General features: G+C 63.3%; 3 protein-coding genes across 4 annotated transcripts; 1 reads left to right on the top strand and 2 right to left on the bottom strand.

The window, feature by feature from the left end:
• Window positions 1-269: 269 nt before the first annotated feature.
• TMEM259 (transmembrane protein 259) lies at window positions 270-11,133 on the top strand. Of its 2 annotated transcripts, none has more exons than XM_068420746.1 (11): window positions 270-795; window positions 2,507-2,773; window positions 3,133-3,301; window positions 5,293-5,403; window positions 5,926-6,048; window positions 6,408-6,508; window positions 7,373-7,430; window positions 7,729-7,812; window positions 8,313-8,445; window positions 8,829-8,928; window positions 9,256-11,133. In XM_068420746.1, exons 1-11 carry the CDS (start codon window positions 562-564, stop codon window positions 10,087-10,089), a joined length of 2,214 nt encoding a protein of 737 aa, XP_068276847.1. In that variant the 5' UTR covers window positions 270-561; the 3' UTR covers window positions 10,090-11,133. The 2 variants fall into 2 exon arrangements, with proteins under 2 accessions (XP_068276847.1, XP_068276848.1); XM_068420747.1 differs by having other exon boundaries at window positions 3,133-3,247.
• Window positions 11,134-12,291: 1,158 nt separating this feature from the next.
• GRIN3B (glutamate ionotropic receptor NMDA type subunit 3B) lies at window positions 12,292-17,737 on the bottom strand. Its single transcript, XM_068420953.1, has 9 exons — window positions 17,291-17,737; window positions 15,930-16,528; window positions 14,412-15,462; window positions 13,811-13,956; window positions 13,490-13,605; window positions 13,152-13,303; window positions 12,912-13,076; window positions 12,717-12,784; window positions 12,292-12,601 (listed from the first exon to the last, which is right to left on the bottom strand). Exons 1-9 carry the CDS (start codon window positions 17,735-17,737, stop codon window positions 12,292-12,294), a joined length of 3,054 nt encoding a protein of 1,017 aa, XP_068277054.1.
• A 1,706-nt stretch (window positions 17,738-19,443) lies between these two features.
• On the bottom strand, window positions 19,444-25,473 carry WDR18 (WD repeat domain 18). The gene is made up of 10 exons (XM_068420735.1): window positions 25,264-25,473; window positions 24,373-24,483; window positions 24,002-24,135; window positions 23,343-23,484; window positions 22,685-22,828; window positions 22,346-22,410; window positions 22,103-22,227; window positions 20,713-20,879; window positions 20,269-20,337; window positions 19,444-20,005 (listed from the first exon to the last, which is right to left on the bottom strand). Exons 1-10 carry the CDS (start codon window positions 25,471-25,473, stop codon window positions 19,874-19,876), a joined length of 1,299 nt encoding a protein of 432 aa, XP_068276836.1. The 3' UTR covers window positions 19,444-19,873.
• Between the last annotated feature and the right edge of the window lie 1,228 nt (window positions 25,474-26,701).

The raw sequence follows: 26,701 nt of genomic DNA on the forward strand, positions 1-26,701 counted from the left end.
GCGGGGCGGGGCCAGCGCTGGTCCTCCACCGTCCCAGAGTTCCCGGCGCCGCCCGCGCAGGCGCGTTGCCGCCGTGGTAGGTGCCGGCGGAGGAAGATGGCGGCGGGGCGCTGAGGGGCCGGGACCGGGCCGGGCCGCTCCGCTCCTCGCCGCGCCGGGAGAGCCGAGGCGCCCGCCGCGCTCCGCGCCGGTGACGGGCCCCCCCATGGCCGCGGGGCCGGCACAGCAGCCGCTTCCCTGCTGGGCCCGCTCGGGCCGCGCCGCTCCCGGGCCCCGCCGAGGCAGCGGCCCGCTGAGCCCCGAGGCCTGACCCGGGCCCCGCCAGGCCTGACCCGCCCTCCGCTCGGGCGGCGTCTGCGCGCAGGCGGCCGGGCCGGGTCTGGGGAGGCCACCCCGAGGAGAGCGGGACGGGGGCAGCGCCTGCCCGGCCCCGCCGGCGCCCCGCAGCACCGAGCAGCGCCCGCCGCGGGGCTTCTTCCCGGCCCCGCCGGGGCAGCGCTTGGCCCTCGCCCCCTCCGGAGCCCCGAGTCCGCCCTTCGGCTCCCGGCCGCAGGCGTCAGGATGTCCGAGAACCAGCCGAACGCCAACAACCACCACCCGGCCAACAACAACGGGGGCGGCGGGGCTGCCGGGGGGAACAACCGGGGCGTCCGCAATCCCAACCTCAACCAGAACCCCCTGATCAACGTGCGCGACCGCCTCTTCCACGCGCTCTTCTTCAAGATGGCAGTGACCTATGCTCGCCTCTTCCCACCCTCCTTCCGCCGCGTCTTTGAGTTCTTCGTCCTCCTCAAGGTGAGGGGCAGCTTTAGGGGGGCTTTATGGGGAGGAGCAGACGTTCCCCGTGCAGTCGGGCGCTGAGGCAAACGTTTCCTTATAAACATGTAAAAGCGTGGCTTTGCTGGGGGTCACGGCCTGTGTTTGGGCCACCGACCCCAAGCTGTCCTCGGAGCTCCCGTGGGTGCACACTGACACGTCTTGCCAGCACCAGTATGGGAAATTACAGTAAGGGGAAGAGGGGAGAGGAGCTTGCCGGGTGACAACAGTGCACTTCTGCTCCGAGTTTCTGAAATTCAGCTGGTTAAAGCAAGAAAACATTTAGGACAACTTGTCTCATACTGCACATATACAGTGCAGTATATACATTTTCTCCCCTCCCAATAAATGTTCAGGGTTTTAACATCTCTCTCTTCTTTTCCCCCGTTGTATAACTGGATTCAGGCAGCCAGGGAGGCTGGAATGGGGACGGTGCTCACGGCGAGGCTGTCGGGCAGAGCGAGGGCTCCGGCTGGTAGCGGTTCTTGCTGCTGTCTGCTTTTGATCCAAGCGCTCCCGAGGACGTGAGGGCATTGTCAGGGCGTCTGCAGAGAGCAGCCTGCGCCCGCCCGCGGGGTTAGGAGCCGGGTGGGTCTCGGCTCTGTGCACAGGGTGCTGGCAGGAGGTGAAGTCAGGGCCCGTGGTGCTGCTGGTCACGGAGTCCTGAAACTGCTCGTGGTCCTGCCAGGCTTCGCTGTGGCTCCTCCTGTGAGGAGGGAGCTGTTTCTGATTTACCTTCCCTGGCGTCTTCCTGTGCAGCTCCTCTGCAGATGCGGTGTTTGCCGGTCTGTTTATCCGTAGCAAATAGGTCAAGAAGGATGTGTGGCAAGGAGAGCTGTTTAATTAGGAATGAGCTGGGAAGGGAGTGTGTGAAGCTCAGCTGTGCTGCTCACTGTACCCGCGTTTCTCAGAGCTTTCAGCTGTGAACTTTGGACAGTGTTGGGTAACACCGCGTGAGATTTACTGTCTTTGCTATAGGGAACAAATTTTATTAGTCCACGTTGTTCTGCTGTAGCTTTATAGCTGTTCTTGGAGGGAGCCAGGGCTTCACGAGCCCAGCCCCAGCAGGCCAGCTCGGCCTCCGCCGTGGCAGAGTCCCTCCCTCGCAGCAGCGAGCGGTGGATCTGCCGTGGGTTTGTGTTGTCCCGCTCTTGTGGTGGGCTGTCTTGTGTCAAGGTTTGCTGCTTTCTGCTGTTGTACAGTTGGTTAGTCTTTGGGTTTCCACGGGAAACACTTTGTGCTGAGGAGGGGATGGGTGAAAGCCACGGGTGTGTTTCTGGCTCTTTCAATGTGCTTTGCAGCCTCATCACACGTTGGTGCTGTTTGGTTGGTCGCTTCGAGGGCAGTGTTGGTTTGCAGGACCTCACCCAGCACTGGGGCCCACGTGTGAGCTGTGCTTTCAGCAGGACACGTGTGCTATCGGTGGCAGCTCTGCTCTTGTGAACAGGAGGAGGTTGTCCTTGCTGCTGCCTTTGGTGTGTTCCCCTGTTGATTCTGGGCTGCTTTGTTGTCGATGCGGAGACCACGGGGGTTGGAAAGCGTAAAAACTGTTGTCCACTTGCAAATCCATTTGTACAAATGAATCCCATGTCTTTATGGGCAAAGAAGAGATGGTTAAAACTGGGGAGGCTGTAAACAGGCCGAGGCTGGTTGGGCTGATGGCCTTTCCTTTGTGTCTCGCTGCGTGTAGGCTCTCTTTGTGCTCTTCATCCTGGCCTACATTCACATCGCCTTCTCCCGCTCGCCCATCAACTGCCTGGAGCACGTGCGAGATAAATGGCCGCGCGACGGCATCTTGCGGGTGGAAATACAGCGCAACTCGAGCCGAGCCCCCATCTTACTGCAGTTCTGCGGTGCTGAGAAGTTCCCAGGAGTGGTAGTTGAATCCACAGCTGAGGAAGAGGAGGATGAAGAGGAGGAAATGACTGTGGATATGTTTGAAAACAGCTCTATCAAGGTAAAGACACGTTCTTTGTGTACACTGTTCCCTGGTGACCGAGGGATCGCAGAGGGACCGTGCCATACTCAAGATGATTGCACTAACAAACCACTCCTCCCCAAACCAAGGAGATGGGAACCTGGTTGTTGGTTGTTGGCATGGTCCCTCTGTGATCCCTCGGGATCAGAGTCACCTGGGAACAGAGTGTGTTCCTTGGCTTTTCCTGATGGTTTAAAATAGAAACTAAAGCCTGAGCAAGTGGCCTCTTCTGTCCTCCTTGTGCTGGCGGAGGCCTTCCCTGGGGGCACAGCGGGAGCACAGAGGACTGAGCTGAAGCAGCTGCTAACGTGACTTTCCCTGCCGCCGTTTCCCAACAGTTTGAGCTGGATATCGAGCCCAAGGTGTTCCTCAAGCCGTCACGGGTGAGCAGCACCGAGGCGCTGACCCACAATGAAAGCCAGGAGTTCTCGTTTAGTGAAGCGGCCTCTAAAGGTATGCAGCCTCTGAGGGAGACTGTGTCCGAGTTTGAGATGCTAACCAGAGCAGGTAAAGACCACTTACACTGATACCTCTGCTCTCCCCTTCCCCCACCCTGGGCACCTTCCCTGCACGTCTCATTCCTTCGAGCTCCTCTGGGCGTGTGCACAGTAACCTTAAATGTCTTCCCTGGTGCTTTCACCCGCGGTTAATCCTGTCAGTACTAACAGCAGACCCACAGCAACGTCTTTCCTTCGGCTGGGGGGAGTCGGGACCCGTCTGGGCTATAAAATGTGCTGAAGCCGCTGGGTCTGGTGTGTGTCTGCAGGGATCAGCACCAGGTATCTCGGGTGACCAGGAGCCTCCCTCTCCTGGGCAGTTCGCCGTCCTCTCGAGGTCTGCAGGGATCCCACTGACAGCGCACATTCCTCCTCCTGTTAGCAGGGTCTGGGCTGTGTTTTGGGTCCCTGAGTCAGCACCAGCACTTGGACTAGCTCATTAATCCTGAAAGCCACCCAGCGAGTTTTAGTGGATTGCGAGATACAGCGTTGCTGCTCCGCGTCGTGCAGGATGTCATCCTGCTCTATCCCTCCATGTTCCAGCACGTCTGGAGCTGCTGATGTCTCATGAACCCTAGAGGGAGATTTAGTGGCTTTGTATTATTTAAAACAGAACTCCAGTGTTGAAAAACTTCCATTTCTAGTGGTTAGGGGAGGAAATCTGTTAAAAAATATTGATGTTAAAATAGAAACGTGGCAATTGGATTCTTATTTAATTTGCCTTTTTTGACTACACTTTTATCCCTGGAAAGACTGGAATTCGTTGCTCTCCAGAGGCACTGGATGTCCTGTCTGTGGAGGATTGTGGGACTGGACACCGCAATGTCACTGTTCCCTTGGTCTTGCAGTGGTTTTGCTTCATGCTGATCCAGAACTCATTAGTCCTGAATTTTAGATCATTAAGTCGCAAATATTTTTGGTGCAACACCTTTATTAATAGTTGCTGAAGTTCTGTAAGAGAAGCACATTGTGCAGTGCTGTTGGGCCGTGCCTTGATGTGCAAATACCTGCTTTTATTGTTTTTCCAGGTTTCTTGTGCCGTAAGTACAGCAAGTTTGATGTTTAGACAGAATATTTTACCATGGAAAATGTTTTGTGGTACAAAGGAAGTAATTCTTGTGGTGATATTTAAACGGTTTATTTCTATTTGAGCTTAAAACTGTTTTATAATGGAAACAAAAGATGAGACAAACGCACCAGCCTGTGTTTGCTGCCTGAGAAGTGGGATCAGAGGCGGGGAGGTGAAGTGGGCATTGCTGCCAGTGGTGTGTGGCTGAAAGGCAGACGAGACAAGTACATTTCTCTTAAGTTATTGTGTCCTTTTAACTTTCTTGCTGAGTTGTTGTGGCATCTGCCTCCCCTCACCTCTTGCAGGATATGCTGTGTCAGTTTGTAAGATCAGGGATTAAATTGCTTGGCTCCGACTTAAGCAGGAGATTTTGTCCTTTCAGAGATGATGTAGCAAAAAGCATCTGGTTTGAACTTTTATTTAAAAAAAAAACTAAATAAACAAACAAGGAAATTTCAGGCACCAACATTTTTTTGGAAAGCTGTAATTGCTCCTGCCCTTAGTTTTGAGATCTGTAATTGCAGCAGTGACCTCTGCCTCCCGAGCAGTGCAGTGCTGTGAAGTGCTGACTTGGTGTTCAGCAGGTGTATTTTCCTGCTGTTTCCTAAACAGAGCAAGAACAAGTGGTCTAGGGCTCACCAGGCAGCGACGTGGGCAGGTTCTGGACAACACTCAGCAGAGCTTGGAACTGCTTCCCTGAAGCTTTCCCAGAAGTTTCACATTAAGGACTGATGTCAAGGGAGTGGGCTGCAATTTCCAAGAATTTGTAATGATTTGTTTTAAATGGGTTGAAGGAAGCCTGGAGCCTGTGTCTGCAGCTCATTCTCTTTTCCAGAACGTGGTGGGTGGGAGGGAGGGAATGCAGAGGTGCTGTTTCTTCTGGGTAGTCGTTTGCCAGCCTGGCTGCTGAGCCCCTCCCGCGCTCCCCGCAGTGTGGCCGCAGGAGGAGTACATCGTGGAGTACTCGCTGGAGTACGGGTTCCTGCGCCTGTCCCAGAGCACGCGCCAGCGCCTCAGCATCCCCGTCATGGTGGTGACTTTGGGTGAGTGGGGGAGCCAGCCCGCTCTGGCGCAGGGGTGGGAAGGGCTCTGCAGAGATACCTACTACCTGTGTTTCCTCTTTGGTCTTGTGGAGACTGTTTATAACAGTTGATGGCGCTCATTTTCCACGTAGGAGAGCTGCTTTGTGGAGTCTTTATTGCTTTATTGCTATTTCCAAGAGCAGTCTGAAATGGTGGAGCCTGTTCCACAGCCCTAATGTTATGTCCAGCACAGTTTTCTCACTGAGGAAGAGTCTCATTGTACCAAAGATCCAGGCTCAGCGTGGAGCAGCAGCAGTGCAATGTTAGGGCTCAGTGGCGAGAGGAGTTGTGTATGTGTCAGGGACAACAGTGAGCAGATCTGCTTAGCACCCTCTCAACGTACCTCCGTGTCCCTGTTAGCACCAGCAGAACGTTTTCCTGGAGCAGGGTTCCCTTCTCCTGGCATTTGCTCCGTTAGAACCCGTCCAAGTCAGGAATGACTGTTGTGTGAACAACCCAAATGTGTTTTTGTCTTCTCTCTAGATCCCACCAGGGATCAGTGCTTTGGGGACAGGTTCAGTCGCCTCTTGCTGGACGAGTTCCTGGGTTATGATGACATCCTGATGTCGAGTGTCAAAGCTTTAGCTGAAAATGAGGAAAACAAAGGTAAGGCCTGGAGGAATCGCTTCCAGCAGCTGTGCAGAGCAGTTCATGGTTTTTTTTCTATGGATGCATGAATATCATCTTCTGACTATTGATTAATCTCTAGTGCAGGGAACAGTTCCCTGTGTTATGTAGAGATGTTATTGTCAAGGACAAGATGAAACAAGCAGGAGGGGAGAGGTGTCTGCAAACGTGATTTCCTACTGCCTAGTTGTACTGCATAGCAATGAGCGCTGCCATGAGGAGCTGTTGCCATAGATTTGCTTTAAATCCTCTTCCTTTAGAAGACACTGGAAGTTTGTTCTTAGTTTGTGGGTTGATCACACTGAGCTTGTGTGTTTGTGTTTGTTTTTTTTCTCCAGGTTTCCTTCGCAATGTGGTGTCTGGGGAGCACTATCGCTTTGTCAGCATGTGGATGGCCAGGACTTCCTACCTGGCAGCCTTTGTCATCATGGTCATATTTGTAAGTCGACAGAAGCTGGGCATTGCCTGGACTCTGAGCCTGGTGCTGGTCAGCACAGGCCTGAGCTCTCTGCTTTCAAAGCTAAGCTGGTGGAGACTAAAGTCCTGACAGTGAAACAAACGGAGGAGCTGAAATAGAATGAAGTAATGGGTTTGTTGTCGAAAGGGAGATTCGTGTTAGAGAGTCTCTATGTGTTTAACCACACATAAACACTCAGGCTGCCAAGGCACAGGGTACAGAAGTTTGTCCTCTGAGACTTCTGAGAACAGGTCTTAACTAATTTGCCAGGAGCGATCAAGATAGAACCAGGTCTCCTGTGATTATGTGTGCAAGAGGTGATTACAGATAAGTGTTAGACAAGATCCCAAGTGATAACGAAGCCTGTGTTCATGCTGTTGGGTGACTGTCTCCCTTTGTGTCTAACCGTCCCCTGGTGCAGCTCCTTGTACAATAATATTGTGACCTGTGAGAGGGGAGGAAGCGAGTGCTGGTGACTGTTGTACAGAGGATTGTGAGCTGCTGGGAGGAGCAGAGATGGAGGATGGGAAGAAACCCTGGTTCCAGCTCTGCTGCTGCTGTTTGATTTGGCCCCTGCTCAAATATTCAGAATCGCTCTCTTTGCAAACAGATTGCTTACTGTACTTCACTGCAGTAATACAAAGATTAATTGCTGTTTGTGAAGTCCTAATTACTCTTTGGGAAATCGGTCTGCGTAGCTCAAGCTAACGAACGTGGGATGTGCCCAGCACGCTGTGCAACGCTGCAAGTCCTCGCTCGCCTGTCCGGGCCTCTGCCGTGGGGCAGTTCTGGAGGTGACGCCCCAGACCTGTGCAGCTCTAATGCTGGCCTCTCTTCTCCTTCCAGACACTCTCTGTCTCGATGCTGTTGCGCTACTCGCACCATCAGATCTTTGTCTTCATTGGTAAGGATTTTCTAAGGGATACAGGGTGTGTTGGACACTGTGCCTGCTCCAGCACAGCGTATCGTGTGTGTACTCTTGACTGTTGCTCTTAGAAGGGTCCTGCGTGTAGCTGCACAGGGAATACATCCCCCCTGTCCCCCGTCACTGTGCTTGAGAGCTGGTCTGTCTCTTGACAAGTACCAGGGACGGTGGACGTGGGCCAGTGGACTCCAGTGCTCCGAATGGGGAGTGACGTGGGGGTGGGGGGTTCCTTGGCCCCACACCCGCTCTGTGTTACACTGTGTTTTCCTTCTTGCAGTTGACCTGCTGCAGATGCTGGAAATGAACATGACGATTGCGTTCCCCGCAGCTCCCCTCCTCACTGTCATTCTGGCTCTAGTAGGTAAGGGCGTTAACTCACTCCTTGTGTCTCTGCAGCAAGTATCATTCCCTGTCTGTGGCTGGTGTGTCCACTCGTCACAAGGCGGAAAGCTCTGGAATTTGGTGGCACAGTGAGCTGCATTGTCCTTCTGAAAAGCAGTTCACTTGGAAATCCCATAAACTGAAGCTGTGTCTGTCACTTTAGTTCGTTTCAGATTCACACTTCCTCTGACCATGTTGTATTAGCATAATTTGAATTTTAAAAACAACAAAAACCCCCCAAAATCTGCGCTGTGTGGAGCCAGCTGATGCCCTGGCCTGTGCCATGGCTGCAGTCAGCAGTGAAATGTGTTTGCCCTTTGCTGCTTTAACAGAGCTGGTTTCCCCTCCTGTGGCCTTCGCTGTACACGTACAGCCCCAGCTCGGGCCGTGACAGAGGGTCCTTCACGTGCCCCTTGGGAGGCCCTTTGCCAGCCGGTGCCTGCGCCTGCCGCGTGCTGATGTCACCCCTCTCTCCTGCAGGGATGGAGGCCATCATGTCAGAGTTCTTCAATGACACCACGACTGCCTTCTACATCATCCTCATCGTGTGGCTGGCTGACCAGTACGATGCCATCTGTTGCCACACCAACACGAGCAAGAGGCACTGGCTCAGGTGGGAGCTGGCTGGGCTCTCGTTCCCGTATTGCACGTTCTCGCTGCATGGCCCGTTCTCTGGTGGGGGGAGGCTGCTCCAGAGCCTTTCTGCCCTCCGGGGCAGGAGGGCTGCCACTCCTGAGAGCTTCTGTGTGCCGCCTTGGGGGCTGCCCTGCATGTCATAGGGTCCGAAGGGCAATCACTCCCACTCAGGGTCTCGAGGATCACCTCGATCCTTTGCTGCCCTTTGTTTTGCCCTGTTGAAGGCCTGTGCATAGCGAGGCAATTCTAATTATCTGTTGATGGGAGTCTGCACGGCCCTGTGCAAAGTGCCCCAGCTCAGAACCGAGTTAGGAGCAGAAGGAAACTCAGTATCCTGATATTTATTGCCTTTCTGTCCAGGTTCTTCTATCTGTACCACTTTGCCTTCTACGCTTACCACTACCGATTCAACGGGCAGTACAGCAGCCTGGCTCTCGTCACCTCCTGGCTCTTCATCCAGGTGAGCAGCTGCCGGTCCCACGGTGCGTTAGTGCAGCCAGCACGTGCCATCGTGTGGATGCCTTTACCCTTCTTGTTCTCAGCTCTTGAAAAGGCAGAGGGGTTGTGCTCCGTTGCCTGTCTTCAGAGAGAACTGCAAAAGCTGTGACAGCAGCTTGCAGGAGTAGAAGGATAAATCTTCCCAACATTTCAGATAACCCCTTGGCTGTCAGAGCAGCCGAGTTCTCCAGCCCCTGTCCTCGCAGCGAGAGGAAAGCAGGGTTCTCTAAGGTGTGTCCAGGCGCAGCCCAGGCCCAGCGAGTGACTCCTTTCCCTTTGCCCTCTCTAGCACTCAATGATTTACTTCTTCCACCACTACGAGCTGCCGGCCATCCTCCAGCAGATCCGGATCCAGGAGATGCTGCTGCAGAACCAGCAGGTGGGCCAGGGGGCTCAGACCACGCTCCAGGACAACCTCAACAACAACACCACGGCTGCCCCCGTCGACGTGGGGACCCACGGGCCCGCCCTGGCCACCGGCCCCTCCGGGGAGAGCGGCAGCGCGGCCGCCCTGGCTCCCAGCGAGGCCTCCAGCGTCATCGCCGCTGCCACGGCGGCTTCTGTGGGCAGCGAGCTGGACTGGGTGGCCGAGACAGCCGCCATCGTCACCGAAGCCTCGTTCCTCTCCGACCTGAGCACGACCCTCCTGGAGCCAAACGTGGCCAGGGGGAGCCCGCAGGATGCCGCCACTGCCTCCGGTTTGGTTGCCCGCATCAGGGTCAGCAGCGACCACCCCGAGACGGCCGTGGGCTCCATCACCATTGAAGTCACCTCGACGTCTGTGGTGGCCGCAGCAGATGCTCCCCCGGCCGCAGAGGCGGCACCAGCTGTCCCCCCCGTCCCGCTGCAGGAGCGGTGGGCCTCCGCCCCCAGCCCTCCCCTCCCTGAGCAGACTGAGGCTGGCGAGGGCCCAGACGGCCGAGCAAAAGCTGGTGTCAAGGACTGCGCTGGGGACAGCAGCGTGGCAGAGCCCCCTCCAGCCGGGGGGGGGGACGCGGAGCAGGACAGCCGCTCGGGCCGCGCTCGGGGGGAGCGGGGGGACAGCAGCCCGTGCCCAGCGCCAGCGGGCAGTGCACCCAGCTCCAGCCCCTGCGCAGAGCCGGGTGGGAGGAGCCTGTCTTGAGTCCCTGTTCCCGTGGTTCTGGACTGCCAGGAGGGCGCTGGGGTTTCGTTTGTTTCTATTTCTCACTTCACCATCATCCTTAACCCATTAATTCCCCTTCGTGGAGGCAGAGCAGCTGGGACAGAGGAAAGGGGCTGCAGCGAACTCCCCTGGGCACAGCACGGGGGGCTGGTGTGCGTGGGGCTGCGGGGAGGGAGGGCTGAGGCGCTTGGGCCCGCTCCGGCCCTGCTCAGCTCCTGCCCCAGCTCTCCCTCGCCCCCGCTTTGCCCCCGTGGTCCCCTTTGCAGTCCGGGCGCTGCTCACGAGTGTGAGCTGGTGTGTGTGACAGGCCACGTGCGTGTGGCAGCTCTGGTTAGAGTCACAGCGCCGTGGGAGCAGGGAGAGTTTCCAGACATCCCCGGGGGAGCCACGGAAGGCAGAGGAGGAACGTGGTAAGCTTCCTTCTCCTTCAGGGGAAGAGGAGCTTAAGCCCTTCCCCAAACACCAGATCTGCTCACGCAGGGGCAAAGCTGGGCAATAACCAAAGCAGAAGTCACAGTTCAGCCCTTTTTTTTCTGTCCTTGAGCTTCCCTGGGTCGGGGGGTAGAAGCTGCCGTGTCCAGGGCAGAGCTTCCATCCCGGGAGGGATGTGCTGGCTGGGCTCGGCTGCATCAGGGTCAGTCCCTGTGCTGGTGACCCCCAGAGAAGCGCTGTCCCTTCTGCTGCCCTTGACCTCTGCGGGGCTCTGGGAGTTTGGCCTCTCTCAGGTGTATGTGGCCAGCCTGAAGTGGGAGCTCCTGGCACAGGCAAACGGCCCCAGTATCTGCTGGGAACTGGTCTGTGGCGACGTCTGGGAGGAGGAGGCCCCAGCTCTGCCTCTGCACGGCTCTGCTCTTGGCCCCGGCGCAGGGGGGTGTAGTTTGCTTTCCAGTGCCTTGTCCCTTCCACGGGACACGTTTGTGTTTAAGATCAGCCCCATCCCCGAGGGGAGATGGGCTTGTCACTGGCTGGACTGGCATGAGGGGGTTTAGCAAAGAACCAAAACACTAAAGCCAAGACATTTCAGCTCCGTTTCCCTCATTCCCCGCGCAGGGAGGTGATGCTGGCTGGGCTGGGGGGGGACGGGGACTGGGGAGGACATGGCACGAAGGAGGGTTGAGGCTGGTGGGTAGAGCGGGGTGATGCAGGGGAGTGTCGGGGCTGTGGGGCCGAGAGGAGAGAGGGGCTGGGGGGGAAACGTGGCAGAGAAGGGCAGCACGGGGAGGGGGCGCGTGGGGCACGGCTCCTCGGGGGGGCTGGAGGGTGTCCCCGAGCTCAGCCTTGTCACCCCCCAGCTGAGCAGGAGAGGGGGAGTCCGTCCCCCTCGGAGGGCTCGTGGGTGCGTGTGGGTGCTCCCCACCAGGGTCTCCACGTCGGCGCCGCGGGGGCTCGGAGCCCCCATTTCACTTCCTCCGCATTTCCCACCCGGGTGCCCCCCCTTTGTGTTTTCTGTGTGTCTCGGGGAGCCCTGGGTGTTGCTCCGGGGCGGGGGGAGCCTGCTCGGGGCCAGCGCGCCCGATCCCCCCGCAGCCAGCCCTCCTGGGACGGGGCCTCGGTGGCCACAGGCTCCCGCGATGGACCGGGGCGAGGGATAATCATGGGCTTTTGAGGGGCGGGTGGGAGGGGAAGGGGGGAAACAAACCAAATGATTTGATGAATGGAGAGTAGAGTTCATTCTATTTAATTAATGTACAAAATGTGTTTGTATATAATAATAAATATTCTATCTAACAGCTGCTGAGGTGTCCTGCCAGCAGCCGTGCTGGGGTGTCCCTGCGGAGGAGGGAGGGGAAGGGTCACCCTGTCACCCTCACCCCAGGCCTCGCTGCGTTTCAGCTGCAGCTGGATGAGCACGAGCAGACTTTATTTTTCTCCATCGTCTTTATTTAAGTGGTTTAAACCCGCGGCGGTGCTGGAGGCTCTGCCAGCGGAGGGGCTGCAGCTTGGCCTGGGGCCGCAGGGGCCCCTCCCTCAGCTTAACCCACCGCCTACCCCCACATAAAGCCCCCCAAAGGCTGCAGTTTAGACCCCTGTCAGTGGAGGTGAGGAGGAGCCGAAGGCCCCGGAGCTGGGGCAGGGGCAGCCCCAGGACATCCCCCTCCATCCTGCCGCCCCCGAGGGCCTTTTTCCTTCCGTCCCTCATCCTCCTGCTCCGAGCAGGCTGGGGGCTGCCCGGGCCCCCCGTCACCTCTCCTCCCGGGGCTCCTCCGTGGCCGCCCGGGTGCTCTTGGCCGTGCCCAGTGTGGCCACCAGCTCGCTCCTCCTGGCCAGGGCCGCCCGCAGCTGCTCCCGCATCGCCTCGATCCGCTCCTCCAGCGCCCGCAGCTCGCTCTCGCCGCCCGCCCCGTCCGGGGGCCGCAGCGCCTGCCCGTTCCCGGGGTGCCGCGGGGACCCCTCGCCCTCGGGGGGGGCTTTGTCCAGCTGGAAGCGCACCCGCCGTGCCCCCTTCCGCAGGGCGCCCCAGGGCTGCCCCGGCCTTGGCGGGAGGTCGCACCTTGTTGGGGAGGGGGAGCGGGGCTGAGCTGGGAGGTCCTGCCGTGGCCCCCCCGGGACGGTGGGTGCCCGCGGGGAGGAGGGGAGCAGGGGGGTGTCTCCCAGCCCCACCGTACCTCTGCTCCAGGCGCAGCTGCTGCCGCGTCTGCTCCTCCGTGCCCGTGTTCAGCGCGCGGTGGATTTTCTGTGGGGCACACGGGAAGGGTGAGCGGGACGGGCGATGGTCTGGGGGGCAACGGTGGGGGGCTGGAGGTGGTGCAAGGGAAGAGGGAGTAGTGGCGTGGGGTGGGGTCTTCCGAGCCCGTTCCCACCTGGCTCGTGTGCAGCCAGTAGTTGAATTTCTTCTTGCGCTTGATGCGGGGCAGGACGAGGCGGTAGAAGCCGTGCTCGCCCAGCGAGGTGAGCAGGGCGCCGCCGAGACCCAGGCACAGCAGCACGAAGAGCCCCGAGAAGTGGTAGATGCCCATCTGCAGGGTCTGCGGGGAGAGGGGGGGGTGTCAGCCGGGCTGGGGAGGGGGTCACCCCCCCCCCAGAGCCCCCCGAGCCCGCACCTCGGTGACGGCGAAGACGCGCTTGCCGCAGGGCACCATCTTGTACCACTTGTCGTGCAGGAGGTCCATGAACCCGGCCGACTTGTAGCGGCTGATGAACTCGGAGATGTTGGAGGTGAGCGGGGAGTTCTGGGGGAGGCCGATGCCGTAGCCTGGCCCCGGCGGGGGGGGGGGAGAGCGGCAGTGTTGGGGTGGGGGGGCAGCACCCAGGCACAGCCCCCAGCACCCACCACGGGCACCCTTCCCGTGCCGTATGGCCACAGCCCCACCCCAGCCCGAGCACACGCGTGTGCACACACACACACACACACACACCCCCCACCGCAGCCCCCCCAGACCTTCAATGGCGAAGGGTTTGCCCACGGTGAGCAGTTTGCAGTCGGAGTCGATGGAGACCTCGTAGTCCAGCAGCGACTTGTCCATGATGAAGGCGTTGAGCTTGGGGGGCTCCGTCCTGCACCGGCGCAGGGGGACCCTCAGGGAAGGGGCTGCTCCCTCCTCCCCTGGGGTCCCCCCAACCTGACACCCCTCCCTTGGGTGGGGGGGACGCGTGTGCGGGCTGGGGGGGCACAGGCTGGAGGGGTGGGGCAATGTCTGCCCTGGGAGGGGTAAAAGGAGGGGACACCCCTCCCCACCACCACGCCCTCCCCACCCCTCACTTGAGCATGGTGACGCCGGTGGGGGTGGTGGGGACGTTGTCGCGCCGCATGTGCTCGTGCATCTCGGGGAAGCTCTTCTGGATGTACTCCTGGGCGCTGCTCTCCCACACGGTGCCGAAGCGGAAGCCCTGCGAGGGGTGATGCAGCTGGAAGGAGGCACCGGAGCATCAGACCCCCCAGCCCAGGCGGGAGCAGCTCCCTGGGGACACGGCCCCAACCCCGAGCACGGGCAGCCCTGGGCAGGACGGGGGGTCTGGGCAGCCCGTGGAGATGCAGAAGTTCTTTCGGGGTGTCTGGCAAAGAGGCACCCCCCCGCCCTTCCCCCCCAACAAGGGCAGCCTCAGCATGACCCCAGCCACTTCTCCCCCACCCTGGAGCTGGGGCCAGGATTAAACACCAGGGTGGGGGGTCACAAAGCTTCCAGGGGGCTTGGGATGACCCCACAGCCTCGGGAGGGGCTGTGCTGCAGGGCTGGGACTGGGCAGACCTTTCACACTCATCCCAACAGGGAAGGTGCAGCAAGAAGGACAGACACCCCCCCCCCTTCCCTGGCCCTCAGCCCTGTCTCACCCACCCTGAAGCAGCCCGGGCTCTCTCCTACCTTTGGGTCGTGGATGCCCGAGAGCTCCTCGAAGGTCTTGTCGCCCACCATGACGGCCGCGAGGTTGGCCGTGTAGCTGGAGAGCACCAGGAGGCAGAAGATGGCCCAGAGGTTCATGAGGAAGCGGCCAGTGCAGCACTTGGGCGTCTTGCTGGAGACGGTGCGCCCAAAGAGGATGGCGTAGCAGAGGTTGAGGGCTGAGGAGTAGGAGAAGATCTTCATGCGGTTGCGGCCGTGGGGGGTCATGCCGTAGGGGCTCTTCCACTCGTAGAGGGTGAGGAAGAGTGCCGTGGTGTGCAGGGCCACGAAGACGCCCACCCACATGGTCCAGTGCAAGGGCCACATGAAGGCCCCGATAGGCGACGCCGTGTCCTTGGTCCTCACCAGGATGCCCAGGCTGGTGGAGAAGAAGGGGCTGGTGAAGTCGATGACTTTGCTCCGCGCCGAGTTGATGCTGAAGGAGGTGACGGCCATGTGGGCCGTGCCGCTGAGCAGGTCCCCCACCAGCCCCGTCCAGCGCCCGTTCTTCCAGGCCCCGTATTTCCCGTCGCCCACGATGTAGAGCTCGAAGTCGAAGGGCACGTCCTCGGCCAGCCTCTCCAGCAGGTCGATGCAGTACCCGTAGCAGCACTTCTTGTACGCCCGCGGCACCGAGCCGTTCTCGGCACCCAGCTCCTCGAAGAGGGCGTCCAGCACGGCCGAGTCGTTGGTGCCGGGGTCCAGGCAGAGCTGCCCGGCCGGGCAGCTCCCGTCCTCGTCCGCCTCCCGGGTGAAGACGAAGGGGTGCTCCACCAGCGTCACCACCCGCAGCCTCGCGCGGGCCCCCCCGGCCCCCTCGCCGGGGCTCTTCTGCTGGCGGTGGCTCTGCCACGTGCCCTCCTCCAGCTCCAGCTTGCCGTGCCGCCAGGCGCCCACCGTCACCCAGGTGGGGTCCCCCCGCGGGTCCCGCCGCAGGCTCCACACGCGGTACCGCTGCTCCGGGCGCACCAGCCTCGCGTTCTCCATGCGCACGGGCCCCGTCCGGCCGTGGAAGGAGGTGTTGGCCAGGAACCTGGTGGGAACGGGAGGAGGGTGTCACAGCTCCGGCGTCACCGGCTCCGGGGCCGTGGCCGGGAGCAGGAGGTGCCCGAGCTGGGCACAGACAAGGGCAGGGAGGAGCAGCAGGGTCCGGCCCCACTGCCCCGCAGCTCGCCGCGCTGGCAGGGCCAAGGATCATTAATATTTATAGAGCAACTGCGCCCAGCAGCATCAGGGAGATCTGAAGTGACACGTCCCCTCCTGCGCAGCCAGCACAAACCGTGTCCCGGGGGGACAGCGGGGACCGGGGGGAGCTGAGCCCCACGGCGGCGGCTGCACACACTGGGGACAGTGCTGGGCTCTGCACCCTGAGCCCTGGGTCCCCCCAGCGCTGCCCTTGCCCAGTGCCGGGGCTGGGGCACAGCCCCCTCCGTGCAGCCCGATACCATGGAGCCGGAGCGAGGCACAGCCCCCTCCGTGCACCCACAGCACCTTCCTTACCGGGAGAGGAAGAGCCCCGGGGACTCGCCGCCCGCCCGGCGCCGGTCGTTGCAGTTCCCCCTCGTGTGCAGCAGAGCCAGGTCGGGGCGGGCGCGGGCGGCGCTGGCGATGGCCCGGGACACCAGCTCCACGGCGTCCTGGATGAAGAGCTCCAGCGGCGGCTGGCTGACCTCCCCGTAGGCCAGCAGCCCCAGGGGCAGCCCCTCGGTCTGCAGCTCGCCGGCGCTGAGCGGGGAGCCCAGCATCCAGTGAAGCTCCTGCGGCAGCAGCCCCGACCCCTCGGCCGCCCGGAAGATGAGCCGAGCGCGCCGCAGGTCGCAGCCGAGCACCAGCACGGGGCTGGAGAGGGCCCTGAAGCGCTCCCCGTGCTGCTGGAGGTAGCGGGTGGCCCTGGGCTCGTCCAGGTAGCCGAGGTCCAGGACGGTGCGGAGGAAGAGCTGGGAGCGGCGGGCCCAGAGGCCGAGGAAGCCGGAGACATCCCAGGGGTGGCAGAGCACCAGGCTGGCCTCGTGCCAGTCGCTGGCCTGCAGGACGTCCACCAGCACGTCCACCAGCGTCTCCAGCGGGCTCTGCCGGTCCAGGTGGAAGTGGAAAGGGCTCTGCCAACACAGGGGGTTGTGGCTGTCCCCCTGCCCTGCTCCTGACAGGGGGAAGAGCCTGGAGGCAGCAGCAGGCAGGGTCCCTCCTCCCCGGAGCCACCCCATGCTCCCTGCCCGCTCCCTGCCCCTGGACTGAAAGCGGGTGGCACAGGGGACTGCGGGGATCCAGCGCCAGGGCACGTCCCCAGAGCCCTTCTGGGGCCAGACCGGGGTCGGGACTGGGGCTGGGGCATTGTGGGGCTGCCAGAGGAGCCAGGGAAGTTGCCTTGGAGTGGGAGCTGGGATGGGGCTGGGATAGAGCTGGGCAGGGGGCCAGGAGAGAGATGAGATGGGGCTGGGATGGAGCCAGGACAGAGCTGGGATGGAGCTGGAATGGGGGCCAGGAGGGGACTGGGATAGAATTGCACTGGGGGCCAGGATAGAGGCAGGATGAGGCCAGGATGGGGCCCGGGATGAGGCTGGGATAGACCCGGGATGGGGGTCAGGATAGAGCCGGGATGGAGATGGGAATGGGGGTGGGATGGGGCCGGGATGGAGCCAGGACAGAGCCGGGAGGGAGCCGGGATGGGGATCGGGATAGGAGTCGGGATAGGAGACGGGCGGGGGACCGGGAGGGGGATTCCCGGGATAAAGCCGGGATTGGAGCCGGGATGAGGAGCGGGATAGGAGCGGGGACGGAGCCTGGACGGAGCAGGGACGGGAGCGGGGACGGAGCCTGGACGGAGCAGGGACGGGAGCGGGGACGGGGCGGGCGGGTCTTACCTGCGCTCGGAAGGGCAGCGGCCGGCGGGTGTCGGGGAGGCTGAGGAAGGGGGTCCGGAGGGCGGCGGCGAGGAAGTCGAGCTGGAGCAGCTCCCGGCGGGAGCGGGGCAGCGCCAGGACGGCCGCCACCCCCCGCCCCGCCAGCGCCCCGCACGCCCACCGCGCCAGCGAGCCCGGGTCCCGCGCCGCGGGGCCGCCCGCCACCACCTCCAGGCTGAGGTTGGAGGGCAGCGCCGCGGCCCCCCCGGGCCCGGGACCTCCCCCGAGACCCCCCGCGGCCCGCAGCAGCGCGGCGCGGAGCCGGGCGCGGCGGGGGGCGGCGGGCGGCAGCAGAGCCCCGAGGCGCACGGCGGGGCCGGTGCGGGCCGGGACGCGGCAGGGCTGCGGGTGCCCCCCCGCCGCGCCCAGCGCCGCCGCCAGCAGCCAGAGCGCCCGCAGCCCCGCCATGCGCCCCGCAACCGGCCCCGCCACCGGCCCCCACCGCTCTGCGCCCCGCCGGGGGCGGCTCCGGGCGGGCGGGGGCGGCTCCGCAGCGTGTGCGGGCAGGGGCGGGCAGGGACCGGGCAGGGTCCCGCCGGGCCCCCCGCAGGCAGCGCCCGTCGCGGCCCCGTCAGCGCCCGCCCCGTCCCCGAGCCCCGCGGGAGGGTCCGGGGCGGCCCCCGCAGCCCCCGGTGCGCGGTGGGTCACACCGGGCACGGCCTCCCCCGCACCCCCCAGCAGAGCGGGGCCCCCCCCGCCCGGTGCTGCCGTGCGAGGGACCGCGGGGTCCCCCGGGGGGGAGCGCGACGGGCCCCCGCCGTTCCCAGGGGGGGCCCAGCCGCCTTTGGACCACCGGGACCTTCCTCCTCCTCCCCCTCCGTCCCCCCGCAGTCAGCCGCAGCCTCAGCATCGGGGGGTCCTCGGCGTCGGGGGGTCCTGGGGCCCGTCCCGCTGCCCGGGGAAGGGGCGAACGGCCTCGCGCTCCCGCTGCTTTGCAGCCTTCCTCCGTAGGGCGGGCAGGCGGAGCCCCCTCCTCATCCTCACCGGGGAAACTGAGGCACGGCAGGGCCCAGGGGCACCACAGCGCCTGCCGGGGCGGCAGGGACCCTCCCCGAGCTGATCCCAACAGGAAAGCGAACGCCGTCCCCTGCCGGGCAGCTCTAATGAGTCACAGCTAATTAATCCCCTCGCGGGGGTGGGCCCGGGGCGGGGGGGGCCTCTCCCCGGGTGCTGCACAGGAGGGGGTCGCAGGGGAGCTCCCTCCTCCAAGCACAGCCCCCCAACACCAGCCCCACCGCGGGGGCGGACTGGGAGAGAGTGTGGGGGGACTGGGAGGGAGGGCTGGGGTCTGGGCTCGGCTGCCCCCCTCCTGGGGGGTCCTCGGGGATCTCCCTGCGGTGGGGACACGCTCCTGCCGCAGCCCCCCCCCCCCCCAGCAGCCCCTGGCGCGGGGTGACGCTCCCCCCGCAGCCGATCCGCGCTGCCAGGGCCGGGGGGGGCACAGAAACGCCGCTCATTAAGCTAAAAGCATTTCGGCAGCGAGCTGGCAGGAGCAGGGTCTGCGCCTCAGCGAAGCGCTTTAACTCAACTGCGGTTCCTCGGGTGTGTTAAAGAGGGGGGGGCGTGTGGGGACGGCCGCGGCCCCCGAGAGCTGGGCCCCCGCCAGCCCCCCGGCCAAGACTCCAGCTGCCCTCGGACAAGGAGTCGCTGTCGGGGAGGGGTGGGGGGTTACGGGGACCCACGGCCACCAGCCGGGCGTTAAAGAAAACCCTCAGGCATCTTTCACTATAAAAAACAAATCTTTTATGTAAAAAATAAACCTAAACAAACCCCACAACCCCCCGCTGCCATGCTCGTGACGATACAAAAGGCCGAGTCCCCAGAACACCGTGAAAACAAAGTAGCTGGATCCAAATATATATAAATTGCCACCGTACGAGACTGGAAATAGCACCTTGCTGGCCCCCCCCGCCCCAAGGAGCCAGCCCTGCGCCCCGAACCCTCCACCCGCCCCCTGAGCCAGGGACCCCCCCCAGCCCCCTGCCCGCCGGACCAGGGGGGTAGATGGGGGGTGTGGGAGTCCCGGCTTCAGGCTTGGCACCCCAGGGACCCCCCGCCTGTCCCCACGCTGCCCCCGCGCACCCCCAGGAGCTGCTCAGTCCCCGCTGCCACGAGAGCGGAACGCGCCCGCAGCGGGCTCCGGGCTGCGAGGGGTCCGGCGACGTCGAGCGGCGGTTCCCAGGGCGGGATGGGTCTCCAAAATCCAATCTCAAACCGGTATTAAGAGAAAACCACTTTTCTGTCTGCACTGCAGGGTCAGGTAACGAAAAGAAACAGAGAAGGGCGAGGGGGAGAGATGGGGAAAGAGCAGGAGCTGCATCCTGAACCCCTCCCTGGGCGCCGGTGACGCTCCTCCCGCAGCCGGCCGTGCCCCCGCCGGCACCGAGCCGGGGTCCCCACGGTCCCCCTGCAGCCCCCGCGCTGGTCTCAGTCCCGTGTCATGGAACGGGCGCCGGACGGAGCGGGCCAACGCTCCGGCGTGTGCCTCCCGCGGGAGGGCTGGGCAGGGCGAGGCGGAGGGGTGCGAGGGCAGCGGGCGCCTCTTCACTTGGCTGGTTTGGTGATGATGCGAGCGGAGAAGTCGAAGAGGTTCTTGTTGATTTTCCGGAGGGTGCTGACCTCCTCCTCCAGCTCGCTCACCTGGATCGTCAGGTGCTCCTGGTCTCCCACCAGGTTCTGCGACAGAAAAAGGCGACAGAAAAGCTTCAGCACCCGGGTGTCACCTCCGGCACGCGGAGGCGAGGGTGCCCCCAGCAGCAACCCCCAAACCCTTCCATCCTCACCCTCCTCCTCCTCAAACCGCAGCCCCTCCTGCCCACACCACCCCAGCACCCCAGGGCTCGTGTGCCCCCCAGCGCTGCGCAGGGCCCTGAGGAGGGGCTCAGCTGACGACAGGACCCCCCGAGGGTCCCCCGGCTCCGGCTCGGAGCAGCTCTCACCTTTTCCCTCGTGGAGTACATCTGCGAGTACATCCTCTCCGCCTTCTCCAGGTAGCTCTCCCCGGCGTCCTGCAGGGACCAGGCAGGAGACGCTGACACAGACCTGGGCCCTCTCCCAGCGCCCCCGGGCAGGATTCCCCACTGGACCAGGCAGAGAAACCCCCCAGCCCCGGCCCCCTGCTCCCTGCCTGCTCCCTGCCCGCTCCCTGCCCACAAGGCTCCCACCACAAGTCCGTTAATTGGGCAACTCCACGGCTTTAAAAAATGGCACTTGGGGGAGTTGAGCAGCACGGGGCAGACCAGAACAGGCCGTGGAGCTGCTGCCCCTTGGATCAGCACGGACCGGCCACCGCCGCTGCTCTGGCTGGAGGAGAAATTTGGCACCCTCCGGCTCAGACCCCCCCACCCCACCTCCATCTCCCCCTCCCGGCTCGTCCCCGGTACCTGCTGGTGCAGCCCGAGGCGCAGCGTCACCCCGTCGCTGCCCTGCTCGTCGTTGCTCTCGGTGCCGTGGAGGTGTTTGCTGAACTTGGGCAGCGGCACGCTGGGCTTCCCGTCCGGGTTGAACATGTTGGCCGGGGCCAGCACTATGAAGGCGTTTGTCACCGGACCTGGGACGGGACACGAGGAGGGGACGGCTCAGGCTTCCCCCTCCGGCGGGGCTGCCTCCGGCCTGGCGCCCGTCCCTGTCCGGGGGAGCGGGGACGCGTCCCCGGGGCTGGCAGCAGCGCGGGGAGGAGCGGGCGCCCGGCCATCCGACAGCGCCTGCCGCTGTCCCCTGCAACGATCCATCACACGCTCTCGTTTGGCACAGCTAATGAGCGCTTTAATTGCTGCATTCACCCACACAGGCTGCTGCTCCCCGTCAGCAGCCCCCTCCGCTCCCCCTTCCCAACGCGTGCTCGCGGGCGGGCTCCCACCGCTGCCCCCCACGCCCCTGTCAGACACGGTGACCCCCAGCCCCCCGAAGCCCCCCGCACGCCTCCAGTGGGCCCGGGTGAGAGCAGAGCAGCTCCGTCACCGCTCATAAATCCCCGACCATCCACCCTCCCCCGGCCAAAGGGGCGGCCTGGCACGAGCGAGCCCTCGGGGACGGTCTGTGCCGCAGGGTGTTTGCAGAGGAAAGGACAGAGGTCGTGTGCCAGGACAGGAACCAGGGCCCGGGGGGATTTTGGGGCAGTGCTGGCAAGAGAACCGGGGAGCACTGGCCCCAGCCTCACCCCGGAGGTGCCCCGCGTCCCTCGGAGCGGTGCCAGCCACCGTCCGGGAGAGACCAGAGACCCCCCAGCCCTGGAAGGGACCCAGCGCTGGCAGCTGCAGCGGGAGGGCTGAGCCGTCCCCTGCTCCGAGGCACCTGATTGCTGCCCTGGGCCTGGGCAGGTCTGTCTGCACTGTGCAATCCCAGGTGACAGCTTCCATCAGGTTCACTTCAGGCCTAACGAGCTCACGGGTGCCTGTTGCTGGGGTCACAGTCTCCTCTCCAGACACATCCTCCCCCTCCCGCAGCCCCCCCGGGCATCCAGGCGCGCGTGGGGCAACCGCTCCCTTTGGAAAACAAGGGGGAAGATCCGGGATGTCCTCGGTGACAGGGTGAGATCTGTGACTCACCCCCTGACAGTGCACGGGGGGGTTGTTAACAGACATGGGCAAGGTCAGAACATGACTCCAGACAGCGAAGGCGTCCCTCGAACGCCTCTGCCCTTCCTGGAGGTGTGAAACAAGCGGCAGAGAAACGCCTCGAGTGCCCAGGGCAGCGTCAGAGCAGCAGCAGTGAGACAGCAGCGGCCTTTGGCAGCTGAGCAGGAAAGGATCCCGGAGATAAGGGCCTGCCTACCTTTGTGATTCATCGTCTTCAGGCACTGCTTGCTCTGGATGTCCCACAGCCGGACTGTTTCGTCGTGCGAGCCGGAGAGCAGCAGGCTGCCGTCCGTGGAGACAGACAGACACGTCACCTGGTTCCTGGAACGGGGAAGAGAAGAGGCAGCTTGAAGTCAGGATGACCCACGGACTGCCCGAGGCTGCTGGGGTGGGCGGACGGGGGCGAGGAGGCGTTGGGCAGGTACGTCTGGGCCCTCACCTGTGCCCTTTGAAGACCTTCCCGTTCTCCCGCTCCGTCTGGAAGGTCCGGTCTCTCTGGACTGGCTGCAGGAATGAAGGAAGGAAGGGAGAGAGAGGTTTAAATTGAGGCCAGCAGGTTCATCCCTGTGTCTGGAGCGGGGCAGAGGAGATACAGAGGAACCCCGACCCTCCCACGCCCTGGCAGGTCACACCAGTCACCCAGGCGGGGAGGGGACAGTAGCTCAGGGTGCCACGTTACGGCCGGGCTGCAGGACAGCAGCCCCGAGCAGCCCTGCAGCCCCCCACAGCCCTGCAGCCCCCCACAGCCCCGCAGCCCCCCACAGCCCCCCGCACTCACCCAGGCACAGAGGTCCACCTGGAAGATGGAGCCGTCCATGCCGCCGCAGAACATGTGGTACTCGGAGAGGTCGAGAGTCACAGCCATGATCCCCACGTCGAAGAGGACGGAGAGCAGCAGCTCCCCAGACGAGACCTCCCAGAGCTGGAGCGAGAGGGTGCAGGGGAATCAGGGGCTTAAATGTGAAGGGCAGGACGGGAAGAACACGCTGCTGGTTGTCAGCCCCTGCCCAGCGGCACGCTGGCAGCGCGCACCGGCATCCCCCCGTGCTGCGGAAACTGAGTCCGTGGCAGAACCAGAGCAGAGCCCAGGACCAGCCTCTTCACGCCCAGGAGACAACAAGTTTCCCAGGCAGCTCCGAAACAGCCCGTAACCCCCTCGTGTGCCCGTCCTGCCCGCCAGGGCAGCCCCCTCTCTGCAGGGCAGGAGGAGCAGGCGGCATGCTCAGGGCTGCACCACTCCCTGCCCTTCGGCACTGCAGGAGAGCAGGGAGGGGGTCAGAGGAGCCGACCCCGACGCTCCCCAGGAGGAGGGGGACTGCAGAGCCCCAGCCCGAGGGCAGGTGCACAGGAACTGCCGGTGTTTGGAGAGGCAAAGCCCGAGAGGGCTGGCAGCTCTGGAGCCCTGGACGAGCTCTGGAGCCGGAGCTGAGCCTTACCTTCGCCGTCTGGTCGAGGGAGGCCGTGGCAGCTCGTGCCAAGGGCCCTCCGAAGCCACAGCACAAGTCCGTGATGGGGAGGCTGTGTCGGGACCACACGTGGCGCGGGTCGGGGATCTGGGAGGGCTCTGCCTGCAGCACGCTGCGGGGAGAACAGCACGGCAGGTCAGGCTGGGCGTGCCAGAGCAGCGTGGCTGTGAGGAGAGCTGGCCCAGGCTCTGCCCCCTCCGGGATGGCTCTCCTGGCTGCAAGGACCTCGCAGGACACGGAAGCCATCAGCAGCCACAGCACACGCGGTACCGAGGACGAGGGCCACTCCTGAGCTCCCCCTCCCAGAGGGGACAGTTAGCAGGGAAAGAGCACAACCCGCCCTGTGTCAGGCAGGGAAAGGACGTCAGAGCTGTGTGCCACAGCCTGGGAAACGTGGGTGAGACACTGGGAAAAGCCTCTCTGGCAGGGAGGATAAGAGCAGGACAGCCCCCGAGGAGGGCACGGCCTCACCATCACCCGAGGCTTTACACACAGCTTAGACACGCGGGCTCAGGCAGAGCCGATTCCGCCCCTGGGCAGCGGTGGCTGATCTCCTGTGCTAACATTCCTCGCCCAGGTGCTCCCCGTCCCCGTACGAAGAGGCCCAGAGCTCCCCGAGGGCCAGTCACCTGTACAGGTTCCACACCAGGGCCAGACAGTCCTTCGCCCCCGAGAGGAAGTGGCTGCTGTCGTCGGTAAAGCAGAGGCACGTGAGGTCCTGGTAGTGTCGGTTCAGGATGGCCAGGAGGTTCCCGTTGGAGACCTGGAGCGAGGGAAAGGGCCGGAGGGTGTTATGGAAGGAGCACGGAGCTGCCCCGCACACCGTAGGGCCCTGCCTCAGCGGGTGCGGGGGCAGCAGCACCCTCAGCTCCGTCCCCAGCTGGGTGTCGCTGCGCCAGGCAGGAGCAGAGCGGGGATCCCCATGGCATGAGCGGAGCCCACCGGTCCCTCACTGATGGCAACCGGCAAACCGAGGTGCAACCGGTACACAGCCCCTCACCTCCCACAGGTAGATGCTCTCAGCAACCCCGGCCAGGATGTAGAGCCCGTTGGGAGACGCCGTCAGGCAGGTCACCGGCCCAGGGCATATGATCTTCTGCTGGAGCTGGTCCTGGGGGCAGAAAGAACACAGTGACCCTCCAGTACGGGCTGGAGTACGGGAGGGAGAGAGGAGCAGGGCCCTGGTTCTGTGAGACCGGCCCGTGGGAGAGGAGGAGGCAGCTCCAGCAGCCCCCCGGGGTCCCCCCGACAGGGACGGCCCCGTTCCCGGGCAGCCCGGGGAGCCCTGATGCCCCTCTCCAGCCTCGGGAAGGGGAGCGGGGTGGGGGGGTCCGGCCTGGGCACGGCTGGGGGGTCACCAGCCCCGAGGTGGGCCAACAGCCGAGTCCTCCTGCAGAAAACCCTTTCCCGTGCGATGGGCCGGGACCCCCCGGGGAGGGAGCGGGGCCTTGGGGGATTCGTGGCCCCGGGGGTGAACAAGGTGGGGAGGGGGCTGCAGGCAGGTCCCCCCGGAGATGGGGGGCTCAGGGGCGTCACTGGGGGGTCTCTGAGGAGCGGGGGGAGTCGGGCACCTGGCTGCCGTGATGGGGGTCGTTATGGAGAGAGGGGACCTGGGGGTCTGACCATAGAGACGGGGGGTCTGTATGGAGAGAGGGGACCTGGGGGGGTCTGACCATAGAGACGGGGGGTCTGTATGGAGAGAGGGGCCCTGGGGGGGTCTGACCATAGAGACGGGGGGTCGCTATGGGGAAAGAGGCCCTCCCCACAGGGCCGGGGGGCTCTCCGGGGAGGGGCGCGCTGGCGCAGCCCCACAGGACCGGGGGGTCCCTCCGCGGGGCCCGGGGGCCCCTCCCGATCCGCGGCCTCCCGCGCCCGCCCGCCGCGCCGGTACCTTCCTCTGGAGCTCCCAGACGTTGATGTAGCTCTTGCCGAGCTGGGCCCCCAGCAGGTGCTCGCCGCCCAGCAGCGCCAGCCCGCGCGGGCCGCTGTTGCCGCCGCGGTAGCCGGGCAGCGCGGAGCCCGAGTGCAGCTCCCAGACGGAGCAGTTGCAGAGCGGCCCGGCGGCGTCCGACACCAGCGCCACCTCCATGGGCGCCGCCATCTTCGCGGTCCGCCAGGGCCAGAGAGAGGCGCGCCGGCCGCCTAGAGCGGCGCCGCCCTGCGCGCGCCTGCGCGGGGCGGGGGCTGCTGCGGCGCCGGCACGCGGCAGGAAGCTCAGCAGGGCCCGCCCCGGCCCGGCCCCGGATGGGTGACCGCGGGCCCCCGTGGGCGCCCCGTGGGTGCCCTATAGGCACCCCATAGGTACCCGATAGCCCTGTGGGCACCCCGCAGCCCTATGGGCACCTCGTGGGGACCCCATGAGCACCCTACGGTCCTGTAGGCACTTCATAGGGACCCCATGGGCACCGCATAGCTCCACGAGCACTCTGTGGGGACCCCATAGACCCATGGGCACCCTATGAGCATCCTATAGGCACCCCATAGGTACCCAGTATCTTTGTGGGCACCCCGTAGCCCTATGAGCACCCCACAGCCCTATGGGCACCCCGAGGGCACCCCACAGCTCCACGAGCACTCTGTGGGGACCCCATAGACCCGTGGGGACACCATAGACCCATGGGCACCCTATGAGCATCCTATAGGCACCCCAGTATCTTTGTGGGCACCCCATAGCCCTATGGGCACTCCATGGGCACCCCGAGGGCACCCCATAGCTCCATGAGTGCCCAGTGGGGACCCCATAGACCTGTGGGCACCCTATGAGCATCCTATAGGCACCCCGTGGACACCCCACATCTTTCTGGGCACCCCACAGCCCTATGGGGACCCCATAGACCCACGGACACCCCACAGCCCAGTGGGGACCCTATGGACACCTCACAGCCCCACGGACACCCCACGGTTCTATGGGCACCCCATAGCCCCGGGGGCACCCCATGAGCACCCCGCAGCCCTATAGATGGGCCCCCCCTGCACCCCCGGGGACACAAACCCCACACAAAAACACTTTTTTTTTTTTTTTTTTAATATTCCATCAACTTTACAGGGTTACAATTGTCTTAAATATTCTGAAGTTTAAATACAATCTGTATAATAATGTTATTATAAAATGTAAACTTTCAGTGTTTTTATTTTATTTTATCTTTTTTTTTTTTTTTTTTTTTTTTTTAAATAATCAAAAAGTCTCAATACCTGAATGTTTGCAAAACTGAAATAACTCACCGGGGGCTCGGGTGCACCCGAGGCCGCCGCTCTCAGAGGTAGAATGTGGTTTTTTATTCTTTTTTTTTTGTCTTTTGTGTTTTTTTTTTTTCCTTTTTTTACCTGAG

The sequence above is a fragment of the Nyctibius grandis genome, chromosome 31, assembly GCF_013368605.1.
Source record: "Nyctibius grandis isolate bNycGra1 chromosome 31, bNycGra1.pri, whole genome shotgun sequence".
Taxonomy (NCBI): domain Eukaryota; kingdom Metazoa; phylum Chordata; class Aves; order Nyctibiiformes; family Nyctibiidae; genus Nyctibius; species Nyctibius grandis.